General features: G+C 35.2%; 1 protein-coding gene across 2 annotated transcripts in view; it reads left to right on the top strand.

The window, feature by feature from the left end:
• Positions 1–17,954, top strand: part of RNF17 (ring finger protein 17) — a 112,434-nt gene that overhangs the window by 86,993 nt on the left and 7,487 nt on the right. For both annotated transcript variants that reach the window (XM_078449852.2, XM_078449838.2), the window contains 7 exons: positions 2,942–3,061; positions 4,227–4,307; positions 6,515–6,640; positions 8,118–8,174; positions 11,700–11,816; positions 13,073–13,241; positions 15,811–15,946. In XM_078449852.2, coding sequence (XP_078305978.1) covers positions 2,942–3,061; positions 4,227–4,307; positions 6,515–6,640; positions 8,118–8,174; positions 11,700–11,816; positions 13,073–13,241; positions 15,811–15,946 — 806 coding nt within the window. The remainder of the gene's footprint in view (positions 1–2,941; positions 3,062–4,226; positions 4,308–6,514; positions 6,641–8,117; positions 8,175–11,699; positions 11,817–13,072; positions 13,242–15,810; positions 15,947–17,954) is intronic.

Below are 17,954 nucleotides of genomic sequence, written 5' to 3'. Positions count from 1 at the left end.
AGAGAATCAGTAAGGACATAGTTGAACTCAAAAATACCATCAATCAACTGGATATAATTGGCATCTCTGGACTAATTCATTGAACAATAATACATTCTTCTCAAGCTCACATGGAATACTTATCAAGATATACCACATTCTTAGCCATAAGACACACTTTAAGTTTAAAGGGGTAGAAATCAATGTCGGCTCTCAGACCGGAATGGAATTAAACTAGAAACCAGTAACAGAACGATAATCCCAAAATACATAGAGGTTTAACAACAAACTTCTAAAAAACACATGGGTCAAGGAAGAAATCTCAAGAGAAATTTAAAAATATTTTGAGCTAAATGAAAATGAAAACACTTGTCAAAACTTATGCAATGAAAGCATTGCTTAGAGGAAATTCACAGCATTAAATGCATATATTAGAAAAGAACAAAGATTTAAAATCAATTTTCTAAGTTTCCACCTGAGGAAACTACAAAAAGAAAAAATTAAATCCAAAGTTAAGCTGAAAAAAATAAGAATTTGAGCTGAAATTAATGAAATTGAAAACAGAAAATCAAGAAAGAAAATCTATGAGATTAAAAGTTGTTTCATTGAAAAGAGTAAAATCATTAAGCTTGCAACCAGGCTAATCAAGAAAAAGAGGACACAAATTACTAATATCAGAAATGAAAGAGGGCACATGAAAAGATAATAAAGGAATATTATGAGTAGATCTATACTCACAAATTTGACAGCCTAGATGAACAAATTCCTTAAAATGACACAATTTGTCAAAACCCACACAGAGAAATAGAAAATCTGAATAGTCCTATATCTAATAAAGAAATTGAATTAGTAATTCATAACCTTCCAAAACAAAAAGCACCTGGCCCAGATGGTTTCATTGGTAAATTCTACCAAATATTTAAGGAAGATATTTTACTAAGATCTCTTTCAGAAGATAGAAGCAAAGGAAATACTTCCTAACTCATTCTATGAGGCCGACATTACTGTAATACCAAAAATAGACAACAACATTACAAGAAAATAAAGCTACAGACCAGTATCAGGAATATAGATACAAAAATCCTCAACCAAATAGTAGAAAATCAAATCCACAATGTATAAAAGTAATTATATACATCATGACCAAATGGTTATCCCAGGTGTTCAAGGCTGATTCAACATTTGAAAATTGGCTAATGTAATCTATCACATCAACAGGATGAAAAAGAAAAATCACATGATCATATCAGTAGATGCAGAGAAAGCTTTTGAGAGGATCTAATACCCATTCATACTAAAAAGTCTGTAATAGGTATAGAGAGGAACTTCCTACCCTGATTAAAAAAAAAAACTACAAAAAACTTACAGCTAACATCATACTTAATGGTGAAGACCCCATGACTTTCTCACTAAGAGCAGGAGCAAGGCAAAGATATTCCCTCTTACCATTCCTTTTCAACATCATAATAGAAGTACTAGCTAATGCAATCAGATAAAAGGAAATAAAAGATAAATTAGAAAGGAAGAACTTTGCTTACAGATGACATGCAAAAGAATGAACAAGAAAATTCCTAGAACTCTAAGCAATTATAGCAAGGTTGCGGGATACAAGGTTAATATACAAAAGTCAGTCACTTCCCTATAGACCAGCAATGAACAAGTGGAATTTGAAACTGAGAATACAATACCATTTACATTAGCACCCAAAAAAACAAAATACTTAGGTATAACTCTAACTGAATATGTACAAGATCTATCTATACAAGGAAAACTACAAAACTCTGATGAACAAAATCAAAGAACAAAATGACTGGAGGGATATTCTAGTTCATGAATAGGAAGACTCAATATTGTCAAAATGTCAGTTCTTCCCAGATTTATCTATAGATGCAATGCAATGCCAATCAGAATCCCAGCAGGTTGTTTTGTGGATATCAACAAATTTATTTTAAAGTTTATAGGGAGAGGCAAAAGACCCAGAATAGCCAACACAAAGGAGAAGAACAAAATCAGAGAACTGATGCTACCTTACTTCAAAATTTAACTATAAGGTCACAGTAATTGAGATATTGTGGTATTAGCAGAAAAATAAAAATAAACAAATGGAACAATGGAACAAAATAGAGAGCCTAGAAATAGACCCACAAAAATATAGTCAACTAATCTTTGACAAAGGAGCAAAGGCAAAACAACTAAGCAAAGATGGTCTTTTCAGTAAATGCTGCAGAAACAAGTGATCATCCACACACACAAAAATGGACCTGGACCCAGACTTTTACACTCTTCAAAAAAATTAACTCAAAATGGATCATAGACCTAAATGTAAAACACAAACTATAAAACTCCTAGAAGATAGCAGAGAAAACCTCAATGACCTTGGGGATGGTAATGACTTTTTAGATATCGCACAGAAGACCCATAAAATAAGGGATAAACTGGACTTTATTTAAATGAAAAACTTCCCCTGTGAAAGCCAATGTCAATGAGAACACAAGCCACACACTGGGAGAAAATATTTGCCAAAGACACATCTTATGAAGGACTATTATCCAAAATGTGTGAAGAACTCTTAAAATTCAACAAGAAAACAAACCAGTATACTTCTTTATTAAATGTAAACCATTTCTAAATACTTAGTATTTAGTAAACCACTTCTAAAATACTTAGGAAAAACAAAACAAAATTAAATTATCTTCAAAAGAAATTCTAAAGGAATTTGTAAATCTCAGAAGACTCTGTTAAAAAAAAAAAGCTGGTTTATGTGTAAAAAAAAAACTTTTGACAATGAAATTTAATACACTATGGAATGAAGGAATACAATGTTTCTTTTTTTCTGGAAAATTTTCAAATCCATTTAGATCTCTTTCTAGGATGTCTGTTTTTTTAAATACCTAAGAGTCCCTACTGGCCCCTAGTTTTTAATAGTAAATTTAAATTATAAATTTTATTTGTTCTGTTTCAGGTACAATATTTAGATCATGGATTCACCGAGAAGATTCCACAATGTCACCTTTACCCTATTTTACTATATCCTGATACACCCCCGTTTTGTATTCCTTGCCAGCTCTATAATACCAAATCTGTGAGTAAATTGTAATTTGTAGGATGATTAATTTTAAATATTGTCTTTTTATTAACAATCCCTTTCAGTTGTAGCAAAAATAATAAAATACTTAGAAATAAGTTTCTTAAGACAGCTAAAGGGCCTTTATGAAGAAAACTACAAAATCAAACTGAAGGATAAAAAAAAAAAAATCTGAGAGGCGCCTGGGTGGCTCAGTCAGTTAATCATCTGACTTCAGCTCAGGTCACGATTGTGCAGTTCACAAGTTGTAACCCCACATTGGCCTCTGTGCTGATAGCTCAAAGCCTGGAGCCTGCTTGGGATTCTGTGTCTCCCTCTCTCTCTGCCCCTCCCCCACACATGCTCTGTCTCTGTCTCTCTGTCTCTCTCAAAAATAAACATTTAAAAAAATCTGAATAAGTAAAGAGACCTAATATCTTCATAGATGGGTAAGTGTAAGACTGTTAAAATTTAGTTATTTCTTCATCAAATAAAATCACAACAGATTTGAAGCTGGAAATCAGATAAAGAAGTGGTGTATTAATTATCTCTTGCTGCATGACAAATTAAGCTAAAACTTAGTAGTCTAAATCAACAAACTTTTTTTTCTTTCATATAGTTTCTGTGGTTCAGGGATTAGGAGCAGCTTAGCTGAGTGGTTTTGGCTCAGAGTCCCTAGTAAAACTGCATGAATATGTACAGTCATCTGAAGGGTTCACTGCGGTAGAGGATCTGCCTCCAAAACGCTTTCACGTGGCATTGGTGGAAAGTTGAGGCTCCTCAGTGGCTTTTGGCAGGAGGCCCCAATTCTTCGCCACATGAATGTCTTAACATTAAAAACACAACAATCACTGCTCCTTAATAATACCTATTTTAGGCATTATCCAAGCACCACATTGGTATATTGGTGTTTTAAAAAAAAATTTTGTGATGCTTTGTTTTTAATGTAGGTTTATATTTTTAAAGCCTAAAATGCTTTAAGAGAGAACTGTAGTGAGGGAAGGAAGCTCAGACAAATTATTAGTTTCATATGGCCATGATATTCTCTTAAAACTGCTTGTATAGTTTATACTACTGTCTCCTGTTACCTGTTTATGGCTACTTTTATATAACTTCATTTGCTTTCTGCTCTGTCATATTTTGTGAAAGTGTGAAAGAATCTGAGTTTATTAATCCCAAATAGGTTGGGAATGTCTGGCAACCAGATGCAATAGAACTCCTTCAGGAACTGCTTTCGAAGAGAGAGGTGGAAATTCACATTATGGTAATTTATATTCAAGGCATATATTGTTGATTTAAGTTATTGGCCATAAAGTGGTGTAGGTAACATAATTTGAGGGATATTTTAATGATGAAAAATGTTCCTATTTGAATATAACTTATTCAGTAACATAGAAAAGTTACCACTTTGGTTTCTAGGCTTGTTTTAAATCTAATTTTGAGCAAGTTCCTGAGAACTTTCATAAGCACTAAAGTCAGTAATCCGAAAGATTCTTTATTAACAACCTAATAAGGAGCAGTATCAAAGAATTGGAGATGTTTATAAATATACATAGTAGTTCTCAGGATGTGACCATGTACGTAGCACTGTGGGAGGTGCAGGTGAGCCCCTGTGCTCAAAGACCTTATGTAGTTAGTGAAACAACTAGATGTAAGATATAAACCTAAAAACTTGACACTACAAAGTGACATGCCAAGAGCCAAGTGACTGGTAAAAAGAGTAAGTGTAATAGGAACTTAGAGATGGTAAGTGAGGTAGCCCTTAAAAGTTGGGAAAGTTCTCCTGACCAGGGGAATAGAATTCGTAAGTAAGCATAAAGAAACAGAACCGGGCACGGTACAATTAGGAAATAGCATAACTGTTTGGCTAGAATAAAAGAGGTTTTGTGAGGGAAGTGGTGGTGAATAGGATTTAAGAGAGGTAGAGGTGAATAAGTGGAGCCCATTGGAGGTTTCTGAGCAGTGAGGTAATGAGATTGATCGGCAGCTATGTTTGAGGATTCCACTAGAAGGATACAAACACTGTAAGGAAAGTATTTCTGTATGAAAGGTGACTGACTACAGGATGATAAAGACTTAACAAGAGCCACAGACCTACTTATATAAACAGTACAGAAGCTTTAATGTTGCTGATGTTAGTACCAAGAGCCCCTCTCTGGTTATTCATAGCCCTTGTGGAAAATCATGGCAGTAAGATAGAGATCAAAATTCTTTGCCGTTTAGCTTAACACAGGAGAACAATTCATAGTATACCCAAGGCTGCTTAAATTGTCAGAAACCATGAATGTGCATGCCCTACAGCCCTTACTGCCATAACAGACCTTACCCAGACTTGCTCCTGTGACTTTATATACTAAGAAATACTGACTGACTCTAGTCTCAGCCTGGAGGTACAGCAATGGACTGAATAGTCAGATGTCTGCCTTCATGGAGTTTCCATTTCAGCAGTGGGAAACAAAATAAAAAAACATAAAATACAAGGTGTATTAGGTTGTGGTAAGTGCTAGGAAGAAAACAAAGCAGGAAGGGCTGATGGGGAAAATGGGGCAGGGGAGAAGTTAACATTTTAAACACAGTGGTCAAGGGAGGCCACCCTGCAAAAAATGAGATAGGAGTAAAGATTCTAAAATGGTGAGAGGACCAACCATGAGATGTCTGGAGAACAGTGCAGAGAGCTCCAAGGCTGGAGCATGCCTGGGGTGTTCAAGGACTGGCAGAGAAGCCACTGGGGCTGGAGCAGAAGGAGCACGATAGAAAAGAATTGGGGGTGGGGGAGAGGTTTGTGAAAGCTTCAGCTGTCAAGCTGACAAAGGCAGCCACTCAAGGGCTTGGGCAAAGGAGTGACATGATCTACCTTTAACGTTCTAGTATTTTCACTCTGCTGCACTGAGAAAAGCTAGAGAGTAGAGAAGATAGAAGCAGGGAGGTCTGCTGGAAAGCAATTATAGAAACTCAGTAGAGACAGGAGTTTGGACTAAGGTGGTACCAAGTATAAATGAAAAATGATCAGCCTATCAGCTACGTACATGTTCAGTACCTAATAATGCTAAGTGGACTTAAGAGTTTAAAGCCATTATCCTAACTCCTCCTTCTAGACAGTCATTGATGTCTTCTGATTCTGTCATTTTTGGATTTTTAACAAAACTTCATTTCTTTACCTCTGAACATACCTTTTCTTTCTCCTTCTACTTAGTGTAAATTATTAGTATTATTTAAAGATGATGTAATTTTCTAGTAAATAACTAGCAAACTATCTTACATGTAAATATATTTTACAGAAACTATAATAGTAGAATTACTGTTTTATATAACCTGCCAAAAGACCAGGAAGAAAATTTTATGAAATGAGCCACTAGTCAAACTGGTAAAACTGTGATTGTCAGAACTCTAATATCATATTTGCCTGCTATAAAATTTGAATCTTCAAACAGACTTTATTTTATAATAATAATCTTTATTGAAATTAAACAGGAATTACCTGAAAACCCATGGGGGAAATTATCGATTCATCTCTATTTTGATGGAATGTCACTTTCTTATTTTATGGCATACCATAAATACTGTACTTTTGAGCATTCTGAAGAGATATTGAAAGAAGTAAGTGAGCTGTTATTCTATAAGAACCTAAATTATTGAAAAACTGATTCTGGATAAAATGTCATATTTTGCCTTACACTTTAAGTCTTCAATATGGTTGTGTTTGATATGTTAAGAGAATATAGAGAATTTTTAAATTATCTGTTGAGGAAACAATACACTACGTCATGCTTTATGTCCTAAATGTCCTAAAAAAAGACTTTAATTGCATTAAGATTCATTTAATGTTTCTGTATCTTCAAACCTAGTGAAAAGACCATCCATTATCTAATGTTGTTTTATATATATGCTGTTTGAACATATACATACAAATCTTAATAGAATTTGCTGCCAGAAAAGGATTCTCTCCTCAGATAAATTTTTTTTTCCTTTTATTTGACATTTTAACATTTTCCCCATTTTGCTTCTGGATTTTAAGCTTAGCTTCAAGAAATAGCTCCTTTCAGTTTTCCAGTGTTTCTGTTTTTTATTTTTTAAAAAACATAATTAGCCTGTCATAGATATGTTTTCACATTGCAAGATGCCATAAATACTTAGTAGCAATAGGGAATCCATCATAAATAATAACATTAACATTTTATATAGCAAGATATTTTTTATTTCTAGACTTACAGTTCACTTGTTACATTTTTAAATACTCATTTTCATGACAGGACACAACCAAATATTGAATGTTCAGTTCGATATAGAAAACTATTTCTCATACTTAGAAATGTGATATTACTTTGTACATGTAATTCTCACTGCCAGCTTTTTCTTTTGAGCAGAGGGGTGTGTGTGGTGTGTGTATGTGTGCTCATGTGTATTTGTACTCATGTGTTTGTATAAAAGGTGTTCCATCTGTTAAACTGGTTTTATAAAGATTACTAAGTCCTTCCCCTCCCGTTGCACTCTTCAGTGTGAACATTTAAAAGAAGAGGTAAGAACTCCTACTCTTTGCAGTTGGCCCTTGAACAACACAGGTTTGAACTGAGTGGGTCCACTTATGTGTGGACTTTTTTACAGTACTGTAAATGTATTTTCTCTTCCTTACGACTTTCTTAACATTTTCTCTAGCTTACTTTATAATAAGAATATAATATATAATACATATAACATACAAAATATGTGTTAATCAACTGTTTTTTTTTTTTTTATTGGTAAGCCTTCTGGTCAACAGTTACGTTTTTAGGGAGTAAAAAGTTATATGTGGATTTTCCACTGTGTGTGGTGGGGGGTCGATGCCCCTAACCCTAATGTTGTTCAAGGGTAGCTATAATTACCATTGACGTGTGTTTAACATGATTTTGAAGATTCTTCTTGTTGCACTATGAAGATTACTCAGAACATTAGATTTTTGTATAGTTAACCCAAAATAACTGCATGAATGCCAACAAGGACATGCACCCAGTTTTTGTGGGGACAAAATATGAAAGTGCCTTAAAAATATTATATAGTTGAATTTGGTTTATTAGTTAACAATACTTTATTATTTCAGAAACTAACAGATTATGATAAAAAGTATGAGGATGAAAGATGGGAAATAAGATTTGAGGTAAGTTACAATCCAAACATTTTGGAAACTTGGATACTTCATCAATACAGGGGATCTAATATAAGATCAGGAAGTAATAAGCATTTTCTTTTATAACAGCTTTATTGAGATATAATTTACATACTATAAAATTCACCATCTTAAAATGTACAATGCAGTGGGTGTTAAGTATATTCAGAGTTGTGCAATCATCACAACTACTTGATTCCACAACATTTCATCATTCCAGAAAGAAACCCCATACCAACAGGAGTCACTTTCCTTTCCCAGTTTCCTGGAGACCAGTAATCTGTCTCTCTGGATTTTCCTATTTTGGACATTTTATATAAAGAGAATCACATAATATGTAGCCCTTTATAACACAGTTTCTTTTACTAGAAAAACATTTTTAAGCTTCATTCACGTGGCGGTATGTATCCTTATTATTGATGAATAACTTTCCATTGCATGGATATACTACATTTTGTTTATCCATTCATCGGTTGATGGACAGTTGGGTTTCCACCTTTTTGCAATTGTGAATACAGCTGTGAACATTTGCATACAAGTTTTTATGTGGGCATCTGTTTTCACTTCTCTTGGATATGGACCTGATTCCTACCAGTGGAATTGCTGAGTCGTATAGTGACTTTTTACCATTTTAAGGAACTTTGAGACTGTTTTCCAAAGGGGATGCACCATTTTACTCTTATACTAGGAGTCTCCAAGGTTCCATTTTTTTTTCCATATCCTTATCAACACTTGCTATCTGACTCCCACCACCTCCCCCCGCCCCCCCGCCATCCTAGGATAGGTGTGAAGTGGTATTTCATTGTGGTTTTGATTTGCTTTTCTCTGGTGACTGATGATGGTGAACATCTTTTCATACGCTCTTTTTTTGGCCACTTGTGTATTTTCTTTGAAGAAATTTCTGTTCAAATACTCTTCCCGGGATTTGACACCAAAAGTAAAGCCAACAAACACAAAATTAAACAAGTGGGACTATATCAAACCAAGAAGCTCGGCACAGCAAAAGAAACCATCAACAAAATAAAAAGGCAGCCTACAGAATGGGAAGAAGTGTTCGAAAATCAAATATCTGATAAGTCATAAAATCCAAAATATATAAAAACTTACACAAATCAATAGTAAATAATAAACAATCTGATTAAAAAGTAGACACAGGAACTAAACAGACATTTTTTCAAAGAAGATGTACAAATAACCAACAGACACATGAAAAGGTGCTCAGCGTCACTAATCATCAGGGAAATGCAAATCAAAACCACAATGAGGTGTCACCTCACACATGTTAGAATGGCCATCATCAAAAAGACAAAAAGAAATGCTGGTGAGGACGTAGAGAAAAGGAAACCCTTGTGCACCATAGTGGGTATGTACATTGGTACAACCACTATGGAAAATAGTATGAAGGTTCCTCAAAAAGTAAAAATAGAACTGTCATTCTCAATTCCACTTCTAGGCATGTATTCAGAGGAAACAAAAGCACTGTCTTGAAGAACTGTGTGCTGTACCCCATGCCCATTGCAGAATTAGTTACAGTAGCCACAACCTGGAAACAGCCTAAGTGGCCATCAGCGGATGAGTGGATAAAGGTGTGGGGTGTGTGGTGTGAGGCTGTATGTTTGCACACACTGGGATAGTATTCTGTTTGGCCATAAAAAGGAACTCCTGCCATTTTTGACAACATAGATGGATCTTGAAGGCATTATGTTAAGTGAAATAAGTCGAAAATACGGTATGATCTAATACGTGGAATCTAAAAAAAAAAAAAACTGAACTCAGATACAACAGATTGGTGGTTGCCAGGGGTAAGGGATGAGGAGAGGGGGAAATGCATGAAGGCATCAAAAGATACAAACTTCCAGATGTAAGTCCTGGGGATGCAATGTACAACATGGTGATTATAGTTAACAACACTGTATTGTATACTTGAAAGTTGCTAAGAGAGTTGATAGTAAATGTTTTTATCAGAAAAAAAAAATTTATAAATATTATGAGGTTATTGGCGTGAACCTTTTGTGGTAGTCATTTCAAAGTATATACATGTATTAAATAATTACGTTGTATACCTTGCACTAATACAATGTTATATGTCAATTATATTTCAATAAATCCAGAAAAAAAATAGAAAATAAAGGTAAAAAAGAATGAAAAAATCTCCTGCCCATTTTTAGTTGGGTTGTTTTTGTTGACTTGTAAGAGTTCTTTATATTCTGTATATAAGTCCTTTATCAGAAATACGATTGGCAGGTATTTCCTCCCATTTTGTGGGTTATCTTTTCACTTTCTTAATGGTGTCCTTTAAAGCACCAAAATTTTTTATCTTGACGAAGTCTTTTTTTTTCTTCTGTCACTTGTGCTTTTTGATGCAGGAAGAGTTTTAATGAAAGTTTCATTATTAATAAGTAGAATTTTATTCCTATGATTATAAAAATAGCAAACTTACTGTCAAGTGCTTTGTAACAAATCGGTAAAATTTAGCAGTCATAGTCACTTTTTGCTGAACTCTACTAAGTGGTTCAGATAGATTTTGTTCTGTTTTGCCACCAGTTTGGAAATGTTAAATATTAATAAATTAATCTACAAATTTAAATGTGATTATTTTACTTTTTATGCTAATTACCACATTTAAGAATCTTTTAAAGCTTTCATTAAAAAAAAAAAACAAAAAAAACACCCAGGGGAACCTGGGTGGCTCAGTCAGTTGAGCATCCAACGTCGGAACAGGTCATGATCTCCTGGTTTGTGAGTTCAAGCCCCACATCAGACTCTGTGCTGACAGCTCAGAGCCTGGAGCCTGCTTCAGATTCTGTTTCCCTTTCTGTCTACCCCACCCCCGCTCGCATTCTGTCTCTCTCTTGTCTCTCTCTCTCTCTCAAAAATAAATAAACATTAAAAGAATTTTTTTTAAAACATCCAAATTTTTATAATACCTTTGCGTTTAATAACTGCTGACTGCCAGGATCCTCTTGGGAATCACATAAGTTTTAGTTTTTGGTTATGCTTTTTTAGAGTTTAAAGACAGCACACTTTTTTTTTTTTTTTTTTTTTTTTTTTGACGATTTTAACTTGAATCTTCCTTTGGCATTTCATATATTATTTTAGTTTTTATTATAAGGTATATACTTATTCTAAAAATAAATACTGTAGAAATGCGAATAGAAAAAAAGTCCCCTTTCTACACATCAGATGCCCCAGTCCCACTAAGCAGTGACAATTACCATTAACTGTTAGCCAGTCTTCCAGAGTTTTGTGTGTATATGTAAATATGTATACATTAAAAAAAAAAAAACAAAAAAACATTCATCTGAGTTTTTAAACACACACAAAAATTTTTTAACTGGAGGAACAAAAGAGTGCTGAAGATCTTTACTCACATTTTGGTCCTAAAACAAAATTATTTTGTGGTATTCATTAAGAGAGCTTGCTTTCTGCTAATTGAAAATTAATTGGCACTGTAATGAATGTATTGGATTTCTGTAATAGCTGTTCTGAAATCTGAATTTGTTTTTGGTGCTTTAGGAATTGCTTTTGTCTGAAACAGAAACTCCTATTTTACCACCATACTTGCCTTCATCTCTGCCTCCCCCAGAAGAACTCTATGCTGTTCAAGTTAAACATGTTGTCTCACCTAATGAGGTATGTGGTCTAAATGATCGGTTGTTGGTTAAAAATATAACAGGCAGTCTTGATCTTAAACTCAAGGATCAACTCTTCACACTTCTGTCTTCCTGATCTTAAATAATTGAAAATCAGTGACCTCCAGTTTGCCCAATGTGTCCTCTTCAGGACACATTCTTTTCCTCTTCAGACATTTGTTAATAAAGCAAGTTTTTCAGGCAGTTTCTGTGTTTCCAGTATTGTGTTGCTTTAGTCATGTTTATATCAATATTTAGGTTTTTAGGGCAGAACTGTTTCCATCTATGAAATCTTAAACATCTCATTTCCGTGGCTTCTTCCCACACTGAACTCTAGCTGCTCTTTACCCTCCTCTGTTTTCCATGCCACTTACCGTCTTCTAACACACGGTGTCCCTTTCTTACTATGATTGTCTGCTTCACCCTACTAGAATGTAGCTCCATGAAGACTAGGACTTTTGCCTGATTTGGTCACAGATGTGTTCCCAGAACTAGAATGCTGCCTGTTATATAATGGGCACTCAACAAATATTGACTGAATAAATAAGTTCACTAAAGAAAATTCGATTACATGACCTTGCCTAACAAGAAAGAAGTGACAAATTAAGTAGCTCAGGCCGTTCCTTCAGCTCTTTTCCATAGTAAACCGTTTTTTACAGGCGGAAGAATTGGCTATATAATTCTATCAGAGAAAATAGTATACAGCTGTTGTTGGTTTTTGTAATGATTTCTTTTCCTTTTAGTTATTTATTTCTGCATCACAAATTACCCCAAACTTAGCTTGGAACAAAACCCACATGAGAGTCAGAAATCCAGGAGCTACTTAATTAGGTACTGGCTCCGGATCTCTCGCTGACGGGCTGTGGAGATGTTGGTGGTAGAAATGGCACCCAGGACCCACTTCCAAAAAGACTGTGCTGGGTGTGGTCTGGAGGCTCAGTGCTTTGCCCTGTGGGCCTCCCCGCGGGCTTGCTGGGAACGTGGCGCATGCTTCCCTGAGGAGAGTTGCAGGGAGAGCCTACGACCAAGACCGGGGCCACGTGTCTTTGATGCTCTGATCTCAGCAGTAACATATCATCACTCCTGTCACACTCTCTTGTTCACAAAGATCAACTCTGGTCTGATGTGGGAGAGGAGCTGTACAAGGGATCATCAAGGCCCTTGTTCAGACTGCCTGCTGCAATAATTTTGTCCGTACAAGTAAATACTAACAATTACAAAATTCGAAAGTCTTTTCCTTCCCTTCTCCCCACTTAGGTGTATATCTGCCTTGATTCTGTAGAAAGTTGTAATCTGTTTAACCAGCATAGTGACACAGATGACAGTGGAGTTAGCTGGGAATCTGAGTCTGAAAGCCTTAACGAAGCACTGAGGAGGTTCAATAAGAATGTGGAAACATTTCCTCCGCTGACGGATTTTAGAACAGGTATGCTAAATTTTCTGAGTATAATAGGATCCTTAATAAAACCTTTGTTTTGTTTGAATGGACTTTTGAGGCTGGGCTATTTCTAATATTAACTGATACTTGTCCACTTGATGAGCACCATCTCTTTGAATCCACAAGACACTCTAGATGAAGTGTCGTTCTCATTTTCTAGATGAAGGGAAGTAACTGCCTTGGGGCATTTCCATGTTCCAGAACTCAGTCTGCATTGGAAAATTGACTGCATAAGATGATTTTTCTAAGCCTGAGGTTTTGCCATTAGCTCAAATTGTGAAAGTTGTCATTCAGACCTAAATGACATTAATTTTAATTACAAACCACCTAAGTTGGTAATTTTGAAGTAGGGTATGGGCACTCAGGTGTGTCCTGTCTTGTCAGCATAGGTCAAACAGTACTGTATATTTTTCTTCTAATCCATTCCTACCCATCTTTATTGTATATGTGATTCTTTTAAGAAAAAAAATGCATCTCATTACTGGTGTTGACAATTTCTGAAAACCAAGAGTGGTATCTATACATTTTTATCACTATGTGATAGATACAGAGATGTATTTTTTCTTAGTATTTTGTGTATCAGAGGATAAGCTAAAGCAAAGGAAAACATGAGCCTAAAATCTTACCTGATTTTACTCAATGAGATTTTAATTAGTTGTGACTCATGTTTGGCTGATAAACAGCACTCGCTTTCCCTCTGTTCTTCCCCCAAACTGTACATAGCAGTTTAGATGTCTGCTCAACGGTCCCCACACTGTAGGTGTTCCCTGCCCTCCTCATAGAAGGTAGCATTGCCCGCCACCCTCCCCTGCCCCATTTTTCCTCATGCGTACTGCTTCTTTTTCAAAAAGCACTGTGAGTTGGGACTCTCTGTACCTAATTGTGTCATCAGCAATTAGAAGGGCACCTTGTGCAAGCTAGGTGCTCATAAACATTTGTTGAAGGAGTGACAAATAAATTCATGATTTTTTCTTTTTATAAACTCAGATTTATAGCCTGGATGAGATAATTCCTTCCTCATTGTGTTCTTGTCTAAAGGGAAGTCACAGAAACCTACTGTGTGTAATGTGATTATTCATGGAGCTATACATATATTTTGCATTTTCTGTGGGTATTTTATCCTTCAGTAAAAGTTTTTTTTTTTTTAATATGCATATGTACAAGTTGATTTGTAGGCAAATGCCTATTAAAAAGTTATTTTGTAGGTTAAAATAACATGACAACTAGGTTGGTTGGGTTGTTGTTGTTTTGTTTTGTTTTGTTTTTAATTCTATTTTGAGATGAAACTTCAGCCATGTTTTTAAGGCTGGAAATGGTAAAAGTTGAAAGGACTGTTAACAGTGATTCAGTCAATTGCTTACTATGCAGACGCTCTATTAGAGGAGATTCTTTACTGTTTCATTGATAATCTTCTCTATAAACTCAAGAAATTGTTTACAACTCTTTCATAAAAATCTCTGTACATTAGAGTTGTGTAGTATTTAAATACCATTTGCCCACAACTACACTTTTGTGGAGATTATGTAGAAGAGAATAGGATAACATACAGAATGAGAGGGGTGGAAGTAGAAGAAGACAGGAGCCTGAAGTATGCTCTGTCTACCCTGAAATCTAAAAGTGTATGAAGAAAAGGGAAGTAGATACTATACTAATTTTTCCAGTTTTACTCAAGCATAGCATTCATTCATTAGATTTTTTACCAAGCAATATGGTACCAGATACCGTATTAGGAATACAAATATAGTTCTGCACATAAGAACTAGTGGGCTTGCTGAGAGGGGCATGAAAACTAAGTTCAGTATGAAAATAACAGCTTGCATTAAAGGTGTGTTCACAGTGCCGTAGGATCACAGAGAAACCAACGATTAGTAGTAGTCAGGGCTTTGTAAAATTGGAGCTGATCTTTGAAAGAGAGGTTTATCATTAAAGGGGGCATAGAGGAACATTCTAGATATGGGGAACAGCCAGGAGCTAAAGTAGAAGCTCAAGTGATTCTAGTTAGGTAACACTTGAGGATATGTGGTAGGAGATGGTTGGAGAGTAGATTGTGAAGAACCCTATATATTGCAGTACTAAGGATTTGATATTGGAGATGTTTATAATGCCGTTGAAGAATTATAAACAAGGGCAATTGAATTTTTTAAATTTAATCCTGGTGGTTTTCTACAGAATGGATTGAAGGAGGACCAAATTGAAAGCAGGAATAGCAGAGAGCATCTTTTGCAGAAGGTGATGGCTCAAATGAAAAGACATTTGGGAAGTCTAAGATGCAAGGGCAGTGCAAGGATGGTCTAAGCCATGGGCAGAGGAACTAGGAACTGTGAGAATGGGAGAAGTACCTTTCTTCAGAGTTTAGTGCTTGGGAATTAGGAGAAACAGGTGCATAGACTGTAAGCAGAAACATGCAGGATCCAATGTTTGACAAACTGTTGAGTGTTTAGTTCTGAATGATGGGTTTATGGTGTTTACGTTTTCTTTGTACTTTTCTGTATTAAAAACAATTTTTTAAAGAAAATACAAAGCAATGTGATTTTTTTCCTTTTTTCTGTCTTTCTAGAAATGCCTTGCCTTGCTGAATATGATGATGGCTTATGGTATAGAGCAAAGATTGTGTCTGTTAAAGACTTTAATCCTCTAGCTGTCCTGGTGCAATTTGTTGATTACGGATCAACTGAAAAGCTGACAATAAACAGGTTTTTTTTTTTCTTTTAAGTCAACTTAGTTGAATTAGAATTCTTAGAGCTTTTTAAAATAATTATTGGGAAAGTTTTGGTTCTTCTTATAAAATAAAAACTATTTTAAAGCTATTTATTTATTAGGATTTTTTAAATCTATAAGTCTCTTTATTGTAAAATATAACAAACTTTACCATTTTAGCCATTTTTTTCTTTTTTCTATTTTTCTGTTTCTTTTTTTTAATTTAATTTTTAATTTTTTTAAATTTACATCCAAATTAGTTAGCATAGAGTGCAACAATGATTTCAGGAGTAGATTCCTTACTGCCCCTTACCCATTTAGCCCATCCCCCTCCCACAACCCCTCCAGTAACCCTCAGTTTGTTCTCCATATTTATGAGTCTCTTCTGTTTTGTCCCCGTCCCCGTTTTTATATTATTTTTATTTCCCTTCCTTATGTTCATCTGTTTTGTCTCTTAAAGTCCTCATATGAGTGAAGTCATATGATTTTTTCTTTCTCTGACTAATTTCACTTAGCATAATACCCTCCAGTTCCATCCACATCGTTGCAAATGGCAAGATTTCATTGTTTTTGATTGCCAAGTAATACTCCATTGTATATATATATATATATATACACACCACATTTTCTTTATCCATTCATCCATTGATGGACAGTTGGGCTCTTTCCATACTTTGGCTATTGTTGATAGTGCTGCTATAAACATGGGGGTGCCTGTGTCCCTTTGAAACAGCACACCTGTACCCCACGGATAAATGCCTGTAGTGCAATTGCTGGGTCGTAGGGTAGTTCTCTTTTTAGTTTTTTGAGGAACCTCCATACTGTTTTCCAGAGTGGCTGAACCAGCTTGCATTCCCACCAAAAATGCAAAGGCATTTTGGCTTTCTCCGCATCCTTGCCAACATCTGTTGTTGCCTGAGTTGTTAATGTTAGCCATTCTGACAGGTGTAAGATGGTACCATTTTAGCCATTTTTAAGTATATATTTAATTGGTGTTAAGTACATTCAGGATGTTGTGCAGCTAATGCCACTGTCCATTTTCAGGACTTTTTCCTGATCCCACACAGAAATTCTGTACACATTAAACAATAACATTCCATTCCTTTTCCTTAGCTACTGATCACCTTTATTCTACTTTCTGTCTTCGTGAATTTGCCCTATTTTAGGTACCTTATATAAGTACTATCATAGAGTATTTGTCCTTCTGTGTCTGGTTTATTTTACTTAGGATAACATTTCCAGGGCATATTCAGTTATAGCATGTATCAGAATTTCATTATTTTTATGGCTAAATAACACTCCTTTGTATATACCACATTTGGTTTATTCGTATGTTGATGGACACGTGGGCGATTTCCATCCTTTGGCTATTGTGAATAATGCTGCTATGGACATTAATGTACAAGTAGCTGTTTGAGTCCCTGCTTTATGTTGTTTGGTGTGTATACCTAGAAGTGGAATTGCTGGATCATATAGTAATTTTGTTTAACTTTTTGGGGAACTGCCAAACTTTTCTGCAGTGTCTATACCATTTTACTTTCCTGCCAGCAATGCATAAGGCTTCCAGTTTCTCCACATCCTTGCCGACACCTGTTTTTTTTCTAATTTTTTTTTTGTTTGTAATATTTGATTGTGGTAAAATACATGTATCATAAAATTTACGATTTTAACCACTTTTAAATGTACAGTTAAGTAATGTTAACTATACTTACATTGCTATGTAGCCAACCTCCAGAAATCTTTTCATTTTGCAAAACAGAACCTTTGTACCCTTTAAACAGTATTCCCCCTCTTTCGCCCCTCATCCAGTCCCTGGCAGCCACCATTCTACTTCTTTCCCTATGAATTTAACTGTTGTAGGTATCCCATATAAGTAGAATCATTCAGCAGTTGTCTTTGTATAACTAGCTCATTTCATTTAGCATAATGTCCTCAAGGTTCATCCATGTGGTAGCATGTATCAGAATTTTCTTCCTTTTTAAGGCTGGATAATATCCCATCATT

Source organism: Panthera onca, chromosome A1, assembly GCF_046562875.1.
Source record: "Panthera onca isolate mPanOnc1 chromosome A1, mPanOnc1 haplotype 2, whole genome shotgun sequence".
NCBI lineage: Eukaryota > Metazoa > Chordata > Mammalia > Carnivora > Felidae > Panthera > Panthera onca.
The sequence above is the reverse complement of the archived record's forward strand: the minus strand, read 5'-3'. Positions and strand labels throughout refer to the sequence as shown.